General features: G+C 45.7%; 1 protein-coding gene across 2 annotated transcripts in view; it reads right to left on the bottom strand.

Moving 5' to 3' along the window:
- Window positions 1-12,347: 12,347 nt before the first annotated feature.
- LOC126261636 (phosphoenolpyruvate phosphomutase-like) overlaps window positions 12,348-15,456 on the bottom strand; it is a 53,228-nt gene continuing 50,119 nt past the window's right edge. For both annotated transcript variants that reach the window (XM_049958557.1, XM_049958558.1), the window contains exon 8: window positions 12,348-12,491. In XM_049958557.1, coding sequence (XP_049814514.1) covers window positions 12,408-12,491 — 84 coding nt within the window. In that variant the 3' untranslated portion in view covers window positions 12,348-12,407. The remainder of the gene's footprint in view (window positions 12,492-15,456) is intronic.

Genomic DNA, 15,456 nt, shown 5'->3' with positions numbered 1-15,456 from the left:
AATGTGACTGCCAGCAGGTTTCACCAGTGATTTATGGTCCTACCACACGGGGTGCATTTCCAATGTGCACAGGAAACTCGCTCTTGCCACACCAAGTACCAAACCAACTCCCTTACCCCCACCCCTCCCCTCCTCTCACGGGAGCCTCAATTCTGGCCATACAGCAACTCGCTCCTTCCGCAGTACCATGTCTGTGCCTGCTGCGCTGGCCTTCCTCGTCATTTCAGAGTACTGTGCCTTTAACCTCCGGTCCAGTTTACAGGCCTACCTCACGCGCCGCTCATGTGTTTGTTCCCACGGTACTGACCGTGCCTTTCGCATCGTGCTTGCGTGACTCATCATGGACATTGCACCCAGCTGTTGTTCGGGACGTGTTTGCCAGTAGCACGCCCACACCAGTAGTGCCAGGTTACAGGACAGCCTATCCTACCACGGGACAGCGGCCTCCCAAGATATGCCACAGCTACCATCCTCGTCTTCCCCCCCTGACCCTGGCCATCTGCTGAAGCTACCTCCTTTATACGAGGACAACCCCATTTCATGGTTCAAGCTTGTGTAGCACCTTTTCTAGTTACATCAGGTAGCCGACGACAACTCTAAATTTCTATGCCTCGTCACGCACCTCCATGACCACTCAGATTTTATTTGTGACCACCTCCTTTCGCCACCGACGCCCCCAAAATACGAGTTCGCCAAGAAGACAATATTGGACCGACACACCTGCTCTCCACAGGAATTAATAATCAAGATCCTGTACGAGGAACACCTGGGGAACTGCACTCCATCACAACTTTGGCGGCACCTTCGACTACTTGTGAGTAACACACGATGCCAGAAATTACCCTGTGGGAGATTTGGTCTGCCAAGTTACCTACCAACCTCCAGATACACCTGCTACCGCACTCGTTTGAGTCTATCGGCTCTCGCCTTCGCATCACAGATCAGCTGTATGCACTACTGCAACAAAAACAACCAGCACACCTCTTACCGCTTGTTGGCACTACACCGCCTGTTTACCGGCCATCTTTGGGCAGAGGCAGGGCTTGTTCCGCCTCCATGCCATCCACACCACCAGGTAGTACTCGTTTGCTCTCCCCTCTTTCCGAGCACTCAAGAATCGCACATGCGCCATACATCCCAGGTTACATTCCGGAACAGATCAATGAGGACAAACCTCCTCCATTGTCACAATCACCGTCACCGCCACATTCAGCTCATCAGTACTGTTGGTACCACAAGATTTTGGGGATGAGGCCAAGAAGTGCAGATTACCTTGCCAGCACCCAAACGCTGACCGCAGGATCTAAAAGACACCGAGTCCTGCGGGGAACTTCACAGGCGTCCTCAAACATTGCACTTCGTCCGGTCGTCCTCTCGGCTGAGCGGTCATTTATACGTGACTGACATTTCTTCACGACTTGTTTTCCTACTTGACACAGGCACTGACATGTCGATCATACTTACATCGTTGGCTCCTCCAGTTATTTCACGGACAAAGTCGCTTCTACGCACTGTCAACGACTCAACATTACAAACTGTTGGCTCTGCTAAAGTTATGGTGCATCTATCTCCTTCTCTACGTTTCCTGTGGACTTTTTACATTGCCGACATTGACGAACCAATTCTCGGTACAGATTTATTTTCCCATTACAAACTCTCCCCGAACATAACCCAAGGTTCAGTGCTACACCACCCTTCTGACACTCAGATACCGTGCTCAGGCACTTATGCTCATTGTTCTGTTTCTGTCGTGACGTGATTTGGTTCACAAGTGCTCCACCCTCGCGGAAAAAATTGTGGCCTGCATCACTAATCTACTGTCAGAGTATGATGCAGCAGCGCAACTCTGTCGGCAAAACGACGAGTTGAAACAATGCATTGCCTACTCTTTCGATGAGCTCACTGCAGCTCGTACCTCACTGCTGCAACTGCAATCCACAGTTCCTTCACCTGATCGACCTTCATCAGCAGACACCAGCACAGACACTCAGGTTAGTTCAAAAACATTCACTGCGTGTGACGATTCGCGTTCAGTGATCTCTGCACCTACCACATGCCTGCTACGTGCAGTGCCATGTGTTTCAAACAATGCTTCTAATGACAGTTGTGTTCACAATGCGAACACGCCCACTGCTCAGGCAGCTGCCCCACATGTTGGTAAACATTGCCCATCTCTCGCGCGCCAACCACGAGATTCGGCGGCCATCGCCATTCCCTGGGCGGCACCAACACGTCTCTTGCCCGCACTGGTTACTCAAGGTAAAACTAACAACAGACTGTCGCCCCGATCCAGTCTGTGTTGTGTGCACAGAGCAACCTCACCAAACAAGTGCACGCCGTCCTCACATAATAGGCATGTGACTTTCGTGCTGCCTTTTCCCACTCATACTAACAGCTACACCTCATCGTTCCCCACTTGACCCAAAACTTCACGTCAGGACCTTATTCAGCAGTGTAGTTCTCGGTCTCTTCCGTCATTGACGGAATGACACACAAGATAATTGCAACTACCCGCCCTCCTATTAGGCACAAGGTTAGACGCCTCAATCCCATTAAGTTGCGCGCAGCCCAGCAGCAAGTTAACGAACTTCTGGAGGCAGGCATTCTACAGCCATCAGACAGCAATTGGTCTTCACCGATTCACCTCGTCACCAAACACGTCGGTTCTTTTCGAATATGTGGTGATTACAGACGCTTAAACACTTCTACCGTCATGGACTATTACCCAGTGCCGAACATAAACGATTTCATCCATTGTTATTGGGCGCCACAATCTTCAATGTGATTGACTGTAAACGTGCCATCACCAGACTCCCTTAGCGCCGGAAGACATTACAAAGACTGCTATCATCACATCACTCGGTTTGTTCCAATACAACTTCATGCCATTCAGCTTAAAGAATGCAGCACAAACGTGGCAACGTTTCATTGACTCAATCTTAAGACAGCTCGAGTTCTGCTTTGCATACCTGGATGACATCCCCATTTTCAGCAAGTTGACGAAGATCATTTATCCCAGGTCCTCCAGACCTTGAACTCCAACGGTGTCGAGGTCAACAAAAATAAATTCCAATTGCACCAGCCTTCTGTGATATTTTTGGGTTACACTGTCTCCACAGACAGAACACAGCCTCCCAAATCCCGCATGCAAGCTATTACGTCATTGGCACCCCCAGCTACGTACAAAGAACTCCAACATTTCCTGGGTACTATAAATTACTACCGCCGACAACTACCTTCTGCCGCCACCGTGCAAGCCCCTCTGACGGACTTACTATCCGGCAAACAGACTTCGGGCCTTAAGCCAGTTGGTTGGATTGAACCTATCCTAGAGGCCTTCAGGGCTCTAAAGACAGCATTAACTCATGCCATCGTACTCGCCCACCCCAATCTGTCTGCCCGAGTCGCCCACCCCAATCTGTCTGCCCGAGTTGGTCATCGCTTCGAACACCAGCGACATCGCAGTCGGGGCAGTATTACAGCAACGCAAGGGCGACACGGTTTCACTCCTTCATTTTTTCTCTAAAAAACTGTCTACAGCACAGAAGAAATATTCTGCTTTTGCTAGAGAACTTCTGGTGGTCTGTGAAGGTGTTAAAACACTTTCGCCCTAACATCGAGGGCTGTTCTTTCTTTATCCTAACTGACCACAAATCACTGGCGGACACCTTCTGCAACCCTCCCAAGGACTCACCCCGTCGGCATTTCCGCCACTTTGACCTTGTCTCCCAATTTACTACAGATGTACGCTACGTCAAAGGCACGGAAAACATACCTGCTGATTTCTTTTCGTGCATCAATACTGTCTCTCATATAGTCGATGTGTCTGACCTCCCTGCTCTCCAGGCCTATGACGATGAATCTCAAGCTCTCCTTATGGATCCCCAGACATCGCTTGTGTTTACCAAAGCCACGTTCCATGGCGTTTCGGACAAATTGTGGTGCGACTCTTCTACTGGCACTCTGCGGCCGTTGCTCCCTCCCACGTTGCGCCGACAAGCCTTCAACACCTTGCATAACCTCGCCCGCCCTGGTGTCCACGCCACTACACACCTTGTCACCAGGCGTTTTGTTTGGAAAAATTTTAAGCAGGACTGTCAAACCTGGGCACGCAGCAGCATTTCCTGCTAACATAACAAAATTGGACGCCACACCTCTCCTCCCTTTGCAACTTTTACATTCTGCAATGACGTTTTTGTCATGTACATATCGACCTTATCAGCCCTCTGCCACCGTCAGAGGGCCACAGATATATCCTCTCCACAATCTACCACATGTCGCGTTGGGTGGAAGCTGTTCCTTTACCCAACATCACAGCAGAAACCGTAGCCAAGGGATTCGTCTCATCATTAATCACTAGGTTCGGTTGCCTGTCCACCGTCACCACCAACCAAGGTTGACAGTTCGAGTCAACACTTTTCACAATTTTATGTAACCTTTGCAGTATTAAAAAAATTCATACAACAGCCTACCACCAGCAAAGCAACGGTTTAGTGGAACAATGGCACCACACCCTTAAAACAGCACTCAGGTGCCGTGACTGCCTCTGGTCTGAGATGCTTCCTTGGGTGTTACTCAGTCTCCGTTCAACCTTTAAACCTGACTTACAGGGAACCATCTTCGAATTCATTTTCGGCGATAACCCAGTTCTACCTGGGGAACTTACCCTGCCTCAAGCACCCAAGGATTTCCCCACCTCCCCAGACTTTATTAGTAGAATGCGCACCCACTTTAGAGATGCACGGCTGCAGCTGCCCATAAGCCATTCCCTGCCAGACACTTACATGCCAACCGCCCTCAACACATGCTCCCACATTATGCTCAGGGACGATTCCATTAGACAACCCCTGTAACCCCCTTACCTAGGCCCCTTTGAAGTACTCCGGAGGTGCAAGACGACGTTTGACGTTATGGTTAAAGATTGCCCGCAGACCATTTCACTACACAGGCTCAAGTCTGCTTTCGTGGACTCTGACACCCCTCTGCCATCCTAGTCGGACCATTCGGACGAATTTTCCATTGCCGAGCCCGATAATGAGTTAGCTCATCCAATGGCAGGGTCTTCTCCTTCTGATGATTCGTCACCGCAGTTTGTGGGTTTCCCAAGCATGTCGTCATTAACCGCATGCACAGGTTTTGATGTTGTTTCATCTACTGGAGAGACTTGTTCTCCGACTTTCAACTTGCGCTGCAATGTACCACCTAACCACGTCAACGACTTGTCGATTGTCGCTTTCGACTACCGTGTGTTCGTTCTACTTACAGACACTGCAGACTCGACACTCAATGAGGAACTAAATGTCAAGATAGTACATAGCCTGTCCATCCCCTGAGAGTGTGATCCATCAAGAGTTTATGCGTTCATCTCCTTGGATGGCTTGATCTGCCTTAGGGGCAGGCATGCTCGCAAGCCGCATCCCTCCCCACACCTCTACTCCCAGGCCACCGATGCATGGTCCACTCCCGCTGGCTGTCTGATTATGTTGTGGACCTGCAGCCCGTCACCGCGCCTTTGCACACCACCCTGACTGAGATGGAGCTTCCAGTTGTGTGCCTTCCACCTCATACTACTCACTCTGATGCCGACACCCATACACCTCCCCTCTTGCCTCACAAGCTGTACTCCTTACTGCGGGGGGCCTGTGTGTCGTTGATAGGTCACATCGACCACATAAAGCATAACCTCTGAACTCTTGACTGCTCTGACGAGCTGCCATGTTAATGTTGCAGTCAGCCTTTGTGCCGAAATATATGTATGTATAAACATTTATGGGAACAGTTTGTTGCATATATAGTTATCCATATTCCCGTTTCCCATAATTTAGAGCCTCTCATAATTTGTTCACATATTTTATATGGTATCCTGGTCTGGGGAAATTCTGCGAATTTGCACATCTAAAGAGTACTGAAGCTACAAAAGGAGGCTGTAAGATGTATCACAAAATTATCTACTACTGATTCCTGCAGAAATAAATTCAGGGAGGTGAACAATTAATGGTAACATCACTATACATTTGTGAATAAGTTATCTATGTAAAATGTTACCATGCTGCATTGTTAAACAGTCATCCATAACTATAACACAAGAAATAAAAATGATTATCATATTGAAGCTGAAATTAACCCACAAAGAGCCTCTAAAAGCAGGATGCCTTCAATACAACAGTTTGCCAAACTATATAAAAATAATAGAAAACTTTGTTTTCAGAAACAAACTAAAATGTCACTTGATTAAAACTTGTCCATGCAATGGGCACGAATACCTTGCAGCAAAAAATTATTTGTTTCATATGTAACTGTGCAAATACGTAAGAACTTTCAGAAAGCATAAAATGATTTTAATTTTCAGTAGTTACTTATGTATATCAATGTTTCTTTTTAGTTGTGTAAAGAAAAAAACTGGGGATGAGATTTCAAAAAGCAGATACTTTCATAATTTTAAATTTCTGTATAGTAAATGAGCATTTTGCCAGAATAGAATTACCCAAAAATAAAACAACATATCCCAATAGACTATGCATAAATGCATAATAGGTACACATTAATGTTTGTTCACCACAGCACTTTTAAGCATTCTAAATACTTAGCAGCATTAAATCAGAATTGATTCCCTATAGTTGTTCCCTGAAATGAGGAACGTCCTATCCGAGATAGTTCCCACCCTTCCTGAAGTTGGATTCTGTCACTGGCCTAAGATGCAGCTGAACATAACACACTTGATTTCAATGGCTACATCACTATCTAAGCCATGTGGAACATTCCCTCCGCCACCAGCTTTCGTGAACTGCACAGATGGGAGTTAGTCTTACAATACATTCTCCACTCCCGTAATTACCCTGTGGCCTCAACCTACAGTAACTACTGAAACTTCCTGGCAGATTAAAACTGTGTGCCCGACCGAGACTCGAACTAGGGACCTTTGCCTTTCGCGGGCAAGTGCTCTACCATCTGAGCTACTGAAGCACAACTCACGCCCGGTACTCACAGCTTTACTTCTGCCAGGATCTCGTCTCCTACCTTCCAAACTTTACAGAAGCTCTCCTGCGAACCTTGCAGAACTAGCACTCCTGAAAGAAAGGATATTGCGGAGACATGGCTTAGCCACAGTCTGGGGGAGGTTTCCAGAATGAGATTTTCACTACTATTCCTTCCCCTTCCCTTTCCCCACCTGCTCCAGATTTCTGCTTGCATCCACGGAGACACTGGAGTTGGCGGACCTGGAGTTTCCATAGTTTGATTTGTTATAAAATTAGATGCTTCCGTGGTTCATGGATGTTACATCAGATAATGTTGTAAAAGCTGCACAATACTTCAGCAAGACAGCTGTTTGTCTTAAAGTACTTACTGACATGTAGTTACAGTTGCATGAGTAGGACTAAAAATAATTTTGTGGTCATTAATAATACCACTAACCATGTGTACATTTGCTGTAAGCTGACTCATTCCCCAAATATTCCAATAAAAGAATCATTCATATGATCTATGGAACATATACTGACCAACTAACAAACCAATATATGTGGTGGCTTGCCAGAGAAGTGCAGCTGCCAAGGGGTAGGACTAAAACATCACCACAAATGAATCATAGTGAACATAAACGCCCAGAGCCCCCTGCAGAGAAACAGGCCAGTCTTCGCATGTATGATGTAGGTAAAGTGTGGCTGCAAGTTGTGGTCCAGCATGAGGTCAAGAAATGTGTTGGTGTGTAGTTTAAGTGTCCTGACTTTGATTCTCTGTCTGTGTTGACTCATTGGATTCATTCACCTGTGGCCTTAGTACCACCAGTGCTGGTGCCCATCCCTTGGAAATTGAAATCCCATGTCTCTGTTAATCTGGTCATTTGTTATACATATTACATCTGCTTCTTAGTGTTGATGTCCCGGAGTATAGAGGCAGACAAAAGGAACTTTCTCTGTCTGTAGTTCACACTATGACCTGTGTGAAGGCACTGTTCAGCAACAGCAGACTTTTCTAGCTGGCCAGATCTGGAGTGATGTCTATGTTCATCGCACCTATCTGTAACAGGCCTGCACTAACATGGAATTTTGTTTATTCCTGATCTGTTTTGATCCAGGCTGTCTTTAAGAGAACCCAGCATTATTCACACTCACGCTGATGGGTGGAAGACACACTTTATTTAATGTTTCTTGACTAGCCTGCAGATCTTAAAGGACCTGCCACCAGCAGAAGGTAGAAAAATCAATCTTGTTGAGTTATCCATTTCTTCTGGCTGTTCTTGAGGTTTAGTATGTGCAGGTTAAAATGCATTTCGAATCTGCTTATCAGAGTACTTGTTCTGGACAAACACAGACGAAAGATAGCTAAGCTCTGCTGATATGCTCTCTGGATCTCAGCTAACTCTAGGCCTGTTAATGAGAGCCCACATAATTCACCACTGCATTGGAATGGGTGATGGCAACTCATAGCTATAGGTCAGTGAGAGTTGCTTTACGGAACACACTGTGACCCAAGAAACTGGCTTCGTTTCAATGGACCAGGACATTTCAAAACAGGAGGTCTCCATACTTCTCCACTTCTGTGGTGAGACAAATGCTTGGTTTAGGGGAGCTATGGTGTTCCAGAAATGAAGGAAGTGTTGCTGTACTCTCTACTCATCAGCAGATTCAAAATGCAAGTCAACCAGCATGTTCTAAACCTCAAGAACAGCCACAAGAAATGGAGGACTCTACACAGGTGGGGAATCAAAGACAGAGTTTAAGTGAGCTGTGCCAACACTCTGCCCATGCACCCAATGAGCCACAATTTGCAGCTGCACTTTCCCTGGATCATGCATGCAAAGACTGTGGTCCATTTCTCCAGCAGGTGGCTTTGTATGTCAACATCCTCTGCTTTGTCTGTGATGACATTGTAGCCCCATCCCTTGGTACTTGCACGTTTCTAGCAAACTAGTGCATGTATTGGTGAGCAACAGTAGCAATATGTTAGTAAGCAACTGTTTTGTTAAAATATTGTACGGCTTTCACAATATGATCCAATGCGATATCCATGAACCATAGGAGCAGTTATTGTCAGGAAAATGTCAAACAGCACATAGAATTAGATGCCTAATACATCATAGTATGCTGAAGCTGAATTGAAGTTCTCATTAAAAATGTAATACAACAAACTGCTTTTTAAGCTCAACTGAATATCCATCTTGTTTTGGTATGCTTTATGGTTTGAGAGGCAGAGCATGTTAGCACATTCTCCGTAGCCTTCTTTCCTTGCAAATATGAACTACTTGCGTATAATAGGAGAAAATACGCTAAAATGTCTAACGGAGAGAGAGAGAGAGAGAGAGAGAGAGAGAGAGTGTGTGTGTGTGTGTGTGTGTGTGTGTGTGTGTGTGTGTGTGTGTGTAAACATTCCACGCGGGAAAAAATATATTTAAAAAACAAAGATGATGTGACTCACCATACGAAAGCACTAGCAGGTCGATAGAAACACATACATACACACAAAATTCTAGCTTTCGCAACCAATGGTTGCTTCGTCAGGAAAGAGGGAAGGAGAGGTAAAGACAAAAGGATGTGGGTTTTAAGGGAGAGGGTAAGGAGTCATTCCAATCCCGGGAGCGGAAAGACTTACCTTAGGGGGAAAAAAAAGATATATATATATATATATATATATATATATATATATATATATATATATATATATATACACACACACACACACACACACACATCCATCCGCACATACACAGACACAAGCAGACATTTGTAAGGGCAAAGAGTTTGGGTAGAGATGTCAGTTGAGGTGGAAGTAAAGAGGCAAAGATGTTGTTGAAAGACAGGTGAGGTATGAGCGGCAGCAACTTGAAATTAGTGGAGGTTGAGGCCTGGCGGATAACGAGAAGAGAGGATATACTGAAGGGCTAGTTCCCATCTCCGGAGTTCTGACAGGTTGGTGTTAGTGGGAAGTATCCAGATAACCCGGACAGTGTAACACTGTGCCAAGATGTGCTGGCCGTGCACCAAGGCATGTTTAGCCACAGGGTGATCCTCATTACCAACAACCACTGTCTGCCTGTGGCCATTCATGCGAATTGACAGTTTGTTGCTGGTCATTCCCACGTAGAAAGCTTCACAGTGTAGGCAGGTCAGTTGGTAAATCACGTGGGTACTTTCACACGTGGCTCTGCCTTTGATCGTGTACACCTTCCGGGTTACAGGACTGGAGTAGGTGGTGGTGGGAGGGTGCATTGGACAGGTTTTACACCGGGGGCGGTTACAAGGGTAGGAGCCAGAGGGTAAGGAAGGTGGTTTGGGGATTTCATAGGGATGAACTAAGAGGTTACGAAGGTTAGGTGGACGGCGGAAAGACACTCTTGGTGGAGTGGGGAGGATTTCATGAAGGATGGATCTCGTTTCAGGGCAGGATTTGAGGAAGTCGTATCCCTGCTGGAGAGCCACATTCAGAGTCTGATCCAGTCCCGGAAAGTATCCTGTCACAAGTGGGGCACTTTTGTGGTTCTTCTGTGGGAGGTTCTGGGTTTGAGGGAATGAGGAAGTGGCTCTGGTTATTTGCTTCTGTACCAGGTCGGGAGGGTAGTTGCGGGATGTGAAAGTTGTTTTCAGGTTGTTGGTGTAATGGTTCAGGGATTCCGGACTGGAGCAGATTCGTTTGCCACGAAGACCTAGGCTGTAGGGAAGGGACTGTTTGATGTGGAATGGGTGGCAGCTGTCATAATGGAGGTACTGTTGCTTGTTGGTGGGTTTGATGTGAACGGACGTGTGAATCTGGCCATTGGACAGATGGAGGTCAATGTCAAGGAAAGTGGCATGGGATTTGGAGTAGGACCAGGTGAATCTGATGGAACCAAAGGAGTTGAGGTTGGAGAGGAAATTATGGAGTTCTTCTTCACTGTGAGCCCAGATCGTGAAGATGTCATCAATAAATCTGTACCAAACTTTGGGTTGGCAGGCCTGGGTAACCAAGAAGGCTTCCTCTAAGCGAACCATGAATAGGTTGGCGTACAAGGGGGCCATCCTGGTACCCATGGCTGTTCACTTCAATTGTTGGTATGTCTGGCCTTCAAAAGTGAGGAAGTTGTGGGTCAGGATGAAGCTGGCTAAGGTAATGAGGGAATAGGTTTTAGGTAGGGTGGCAGGTGATCGGCGTGAAAGAAAGTGCTCCATCGCAGCGAGGCCCTGGACGTGCGGAATATTTGTGTATAAGGAAGTGGCATCAATGGTTACAAGGATGGTTTCTGGGGGCAATAGATTGGGTAAGGATTCCAGGCGTTCGAGAAAGTGGTTGGTGTCTTTGATGAAGGATGGGAGATTGCATGTAATGGGTTGAAGGTGTTGATCTACGTAGGCAGAGATACGCTCTGTGGGGGCTTGGTAACCAGCCACAATGGGGCGGTCGGGATGATTGGGTTTGTGAATTTTAGGAAGAAGGTAGAAGGTAGGGGTGCGGGGTGTCGGTGGGGTCAGGAGGTTGATGGAGTCAGGTGAAAGGTTTTGTAGGGGGCCTAAGGTTCTGAGGATTCCTTGAAGCTCCGCCTGGACATCAGGAATGGGATTACCTTGGCAAACTTTGTATGTGGTGTTGTCTGAAAGCTGATGCAGTCCCTCAGCCACATACTCCCGACGATCAAGTACCACGGTCGTGGAACCCTTGTCCGCCGGAAGAATGACGATGGATCGGTCAGCCTTCAGATCACGGATAGCTTGGGCTTCAGCAGTGGTGATGTTGAGAGTAGGATTAAGGTTTTTTAAGAAGGATTGAGAAGCAAGGCTGGAAGTCAGAAATTCCTGGAAGGTTTGGAGAGGGTGATTTTGAGGAAGAGGAGGTGGGTCCCGCTGTGACGGAGGACGGAACTGTACCAGGCAGGGTTCAATTTGGATAGTGTCTTGGGGAGTTGGGTCATTAGGAGTAGGATTAGGATCATTTTTCTTCGTGGCAAAGTGATATTTCCAGCAGAGAGTACGAGTGAAGGACAGTAAATCTTTGATGAGGGCTGTTTGGTTGAATCTGGGAGTGGTGCTGAAGGTGAGGCCTTTGGATAGGACAGAGGTTTCGGATTGGGAGAGAGGTTTGGAGGAAAGGTTAACTACTGAATTGGGGTGTTGTGGTTCCAGATTGTGTAGATTGGAATTTTGAGGTTTTGGAGGGAGTGGAGCTGGAAGTGGGAGATTGAGTGGATGGGAGAGACTGGGTTTGTGTGCAATGATAGGAGGTTGAGGTTTGCTGTTTGTCTATCGACCTGCCAGCGCTTTCGTTCGGTAAGTCACATCATCTTTGTTTTATATATATATATATATACTCTCTCTCTCTCTCTCTCTCTCTCTCTGTTACTTGGCTACAGGATGCCCATACAAAGTAAGCAAATAAGTGAGTTTGACTTGTATCATTTTCTTTATTGCACACTTAATTTTTTACGTAAGTATTGTTTGAACCTATTTCTTTGGCAGGTAACGATCTTCAGCAGCTTTTAGTTCACTGTCGTGCTGTAGTCTGAACACTTCTTTGACTGGAACAACCTGAAAAGTGATAGTTGTAATAACTACTAAACATTCATATTAGTTTTTTATTGTTGCTCATGATAATTTGTGTTGTTCTTGTAATTGTGTTTGTTAAAGAGTAGCTCTAAAGTAATAAATCTGTATGTTTTATGAGTTACACATCTGGATTGACATTTTAGCAAAGTGAAAAATCATAATATTCTGGATAAAAGCCTTCTGGGATTTTGCTAAGTAAAAACAATATCTTATGACTCAAATATCCCAGTACAATTAACATTTTATAATTTCAATATCGTATTATTCTGTGGCTTATTAAGTTTTCAAATTTATACTGACTTTTTGATCACCCAGTATTACGTGTTATATGAGTAGTATTTATGATAGGTCTTACATGGTCTGTTATCATCAATATCTTCACAAATAGACAGAGGAAAGATTTGTGTAGCGCGTTTTATGGAAGCCAGGCATAGCTTAAATTTGACTATTTGTACTAGTAAATTAACTAGGAATTTAAATTTATTCCACTGTTGTAAGTCAAGAAAATTACTAAATCGGTTAACATATTCATGTACATGGGTGACATTTCAGACGTTTCATCTTGTGGATAAAGTACTTGCTTGTAGTAACATTATGTGACTATCATTACTCCTTCAAACTGTAATATTGTCATGCAAAGGTACCAGTTACCAGGCTAAATATGCTGAAATAACCAACTCTTTTTCCTATTTGTCCTTACAATGTTATTGATTATAATCAGTGCAGTATTTTCTCACACTTTTTGACAAAAAGATATAACTGGCAGTACACAGTTCAGTAATGAGTTAAAAAATCATTTATTTCAGCAGCTGTGTTACATTTAATGAATGGCACAATGATACACAAACAGCATTTTCCATGTATCCAGACCATATTAACTAAAGCTAAACCAATCAGATAGGTGCATATTAATATGGTGACCTGGTTCTGAGGGAGAAATAACAGAGGATTCACATTGGGATTTTTTCAACTTAGAATGAAGAAAGAAAGGTGATTTTATTCAGTATGACTGCATGAATAATGAAAAGAAGCTTATGTTGAAGAAATGAGGCAGCTGATAAATATGTGTACATTAGATGTTGAACTAGTAAGGCAGAAGTAGTAGACTAGATCATGTTAGATACATGCCTTGGTAGCCATAGGGGATGGCCCAAGGGGACCACAGCACTTTCATGGGTGTGTGTGTGATGCACATAGGGCCTCAAGCTATTGCAGGCTTTCTTGTTTTCTGGACAGCATTCCCTTCCTCATATTCACCCTGTCTTTTGAATCTCATCCCTCTTGTACTTCCCTGTTTCTCTCTCGGTGTTTCCCCTTGTGATGATCCATCTGTTCCCTTGGCTCCACTATTCCTTATTCCTTCTCTGTCTTCTGTCCCCCCCCCCCCCTCGCCCCTCTCGTTTTTTCCCTTCTTCTTCTTTTTTTTCCCACCTTGGGGTTTGACTTCCCTTTCCAAATTAATATGTGGGGAAGAACTTTCTCCCTAGCGTCTCCACCTTGCAACCCCCCCCCCCACCCCCCACCACCTCACCCACTTTTTAGGTCACCAGCATGGTAACTAGTCCATATGGTGGGACTGTTATGTACTCACATGGCTGATCCCTTTCACAACACAGGGATCACACTTCTTGTACCTGACTTGTCACCAATCGTGTATGGCTGGGACTGGGTGTTCATCTTTTTGAGGCATTGAAACTCCCAGCAATGACCACCATACCAGGGTGGGTGGAACCCTCAGGGTGAGCCCCTGGCCAGAATGGGTGGTATCAGGGTGGATGCTCTGAACATATTTCTGGCCCCTTATCTGTGGCTGTCTCTTCAGACAGGTAAGGTTCTCTCTCCACTCCTACTTTTGCATCCTTGGCCATCCCATCCATGGCCACCCTCTTGGAGGAGGGCCAGTTCTGCCGGGTAGAGGCGAAATACTTTCTCTGTTTTACTTTATTTGTTCCAGGATAGATGGTGAGGATGGTGAGATTTTCACCACTATCAAACCACTCTTTTTTTTAAGAACATATCAAAAATAAGTTTGCTGAAATTGATTCATTTAAGCAAGATGTGATCGGGTTCCCTACTGATTAAAACCTCTTCTGGCAGTCAGTCGTCTTCCCTCTGTGCTTGTGAGCATTTAGGAGATGTCCTGGTGACAGTTACTCCGTACCAACCCATACCTATGGGCATTGTTTTCCACAGGGACCTCCTCCTGCAATCTGATGAGGAACTCAGGACTAATCTGGCATGGTGTTGCATTCATTTCTTCTGCCGAGTCCAGAGAGGTTCTAAGGACAATGGCATTGATACTGGCATTTCACCCTGGCTTTTGAGGGGGTACCCTTCTAGAAAATGTCAGTTATGGTTTACTATTGCAACGTAAAACACTATACTCCCCTCCTATAAGCTGTTTCTGGTAACTTCATTTTGATCACGCTTTGTGATGTGAAACAAATCCCATTTGCTGACCTCTCCATGTGAAGAGTCCTTGCACCCCACCCCACCACCAAAGTGTGAGAACTGTTATGGTCCACACTATCCTCACTGGCTAGATTGCACATTCTATATAAAGGAAAAGATCATTCAGAATTTCCAAATTCTCACCCATCCTATCCTGAGGCCTGAAAAATTTGACTCTCCACCTGGTATTTTTAACATTTTACCTTTGCTTTTGTTGTGTTCTTTTCCCCTCCTCCTCCTCCTCCTCCCTCCCTCCCTCCCCCCCTCCCTCTCCCCCCTCCCTCCTTACCTTTGGTCCTCTTACCTTTCCTCCTCCCCCTCCCCCTCCCACCTTACCTTCGTTCCTCTTCCCTTCCCACCTCCACCTCCCTCTCCCTCCTTACCTTAGTTCCTCTTCCCTTTCCTCCACCCTCCCCCTCCCTCCATACCTACGTCCTATCCCAGTTCCCTTTCCTTCTCCTTGGAAGTTATCAGTCCTTCACCTCACAGAATTGCA

The sequence above is a fragment of the Schistocerca nitens genome, chromosome 1, assembly GCF_023898315.1.
Source record: "Schistocerca nitens isolate TAMUIC-IGC-003100 chromosome 1, iqSchNite1.1, whole genome shotgun sequence".
In the NCBI taxonomy this organism is placed as follows: domain Eukaryota; kingdom Metazoa; phylum Arthropoda; class Insecta; order Orthoptera; family Acrididae; genus Schistocerca; species Schistocerca nitens.
This window is presented reverse-complemented; position numbering and strand designations above follow the sequence as displayed.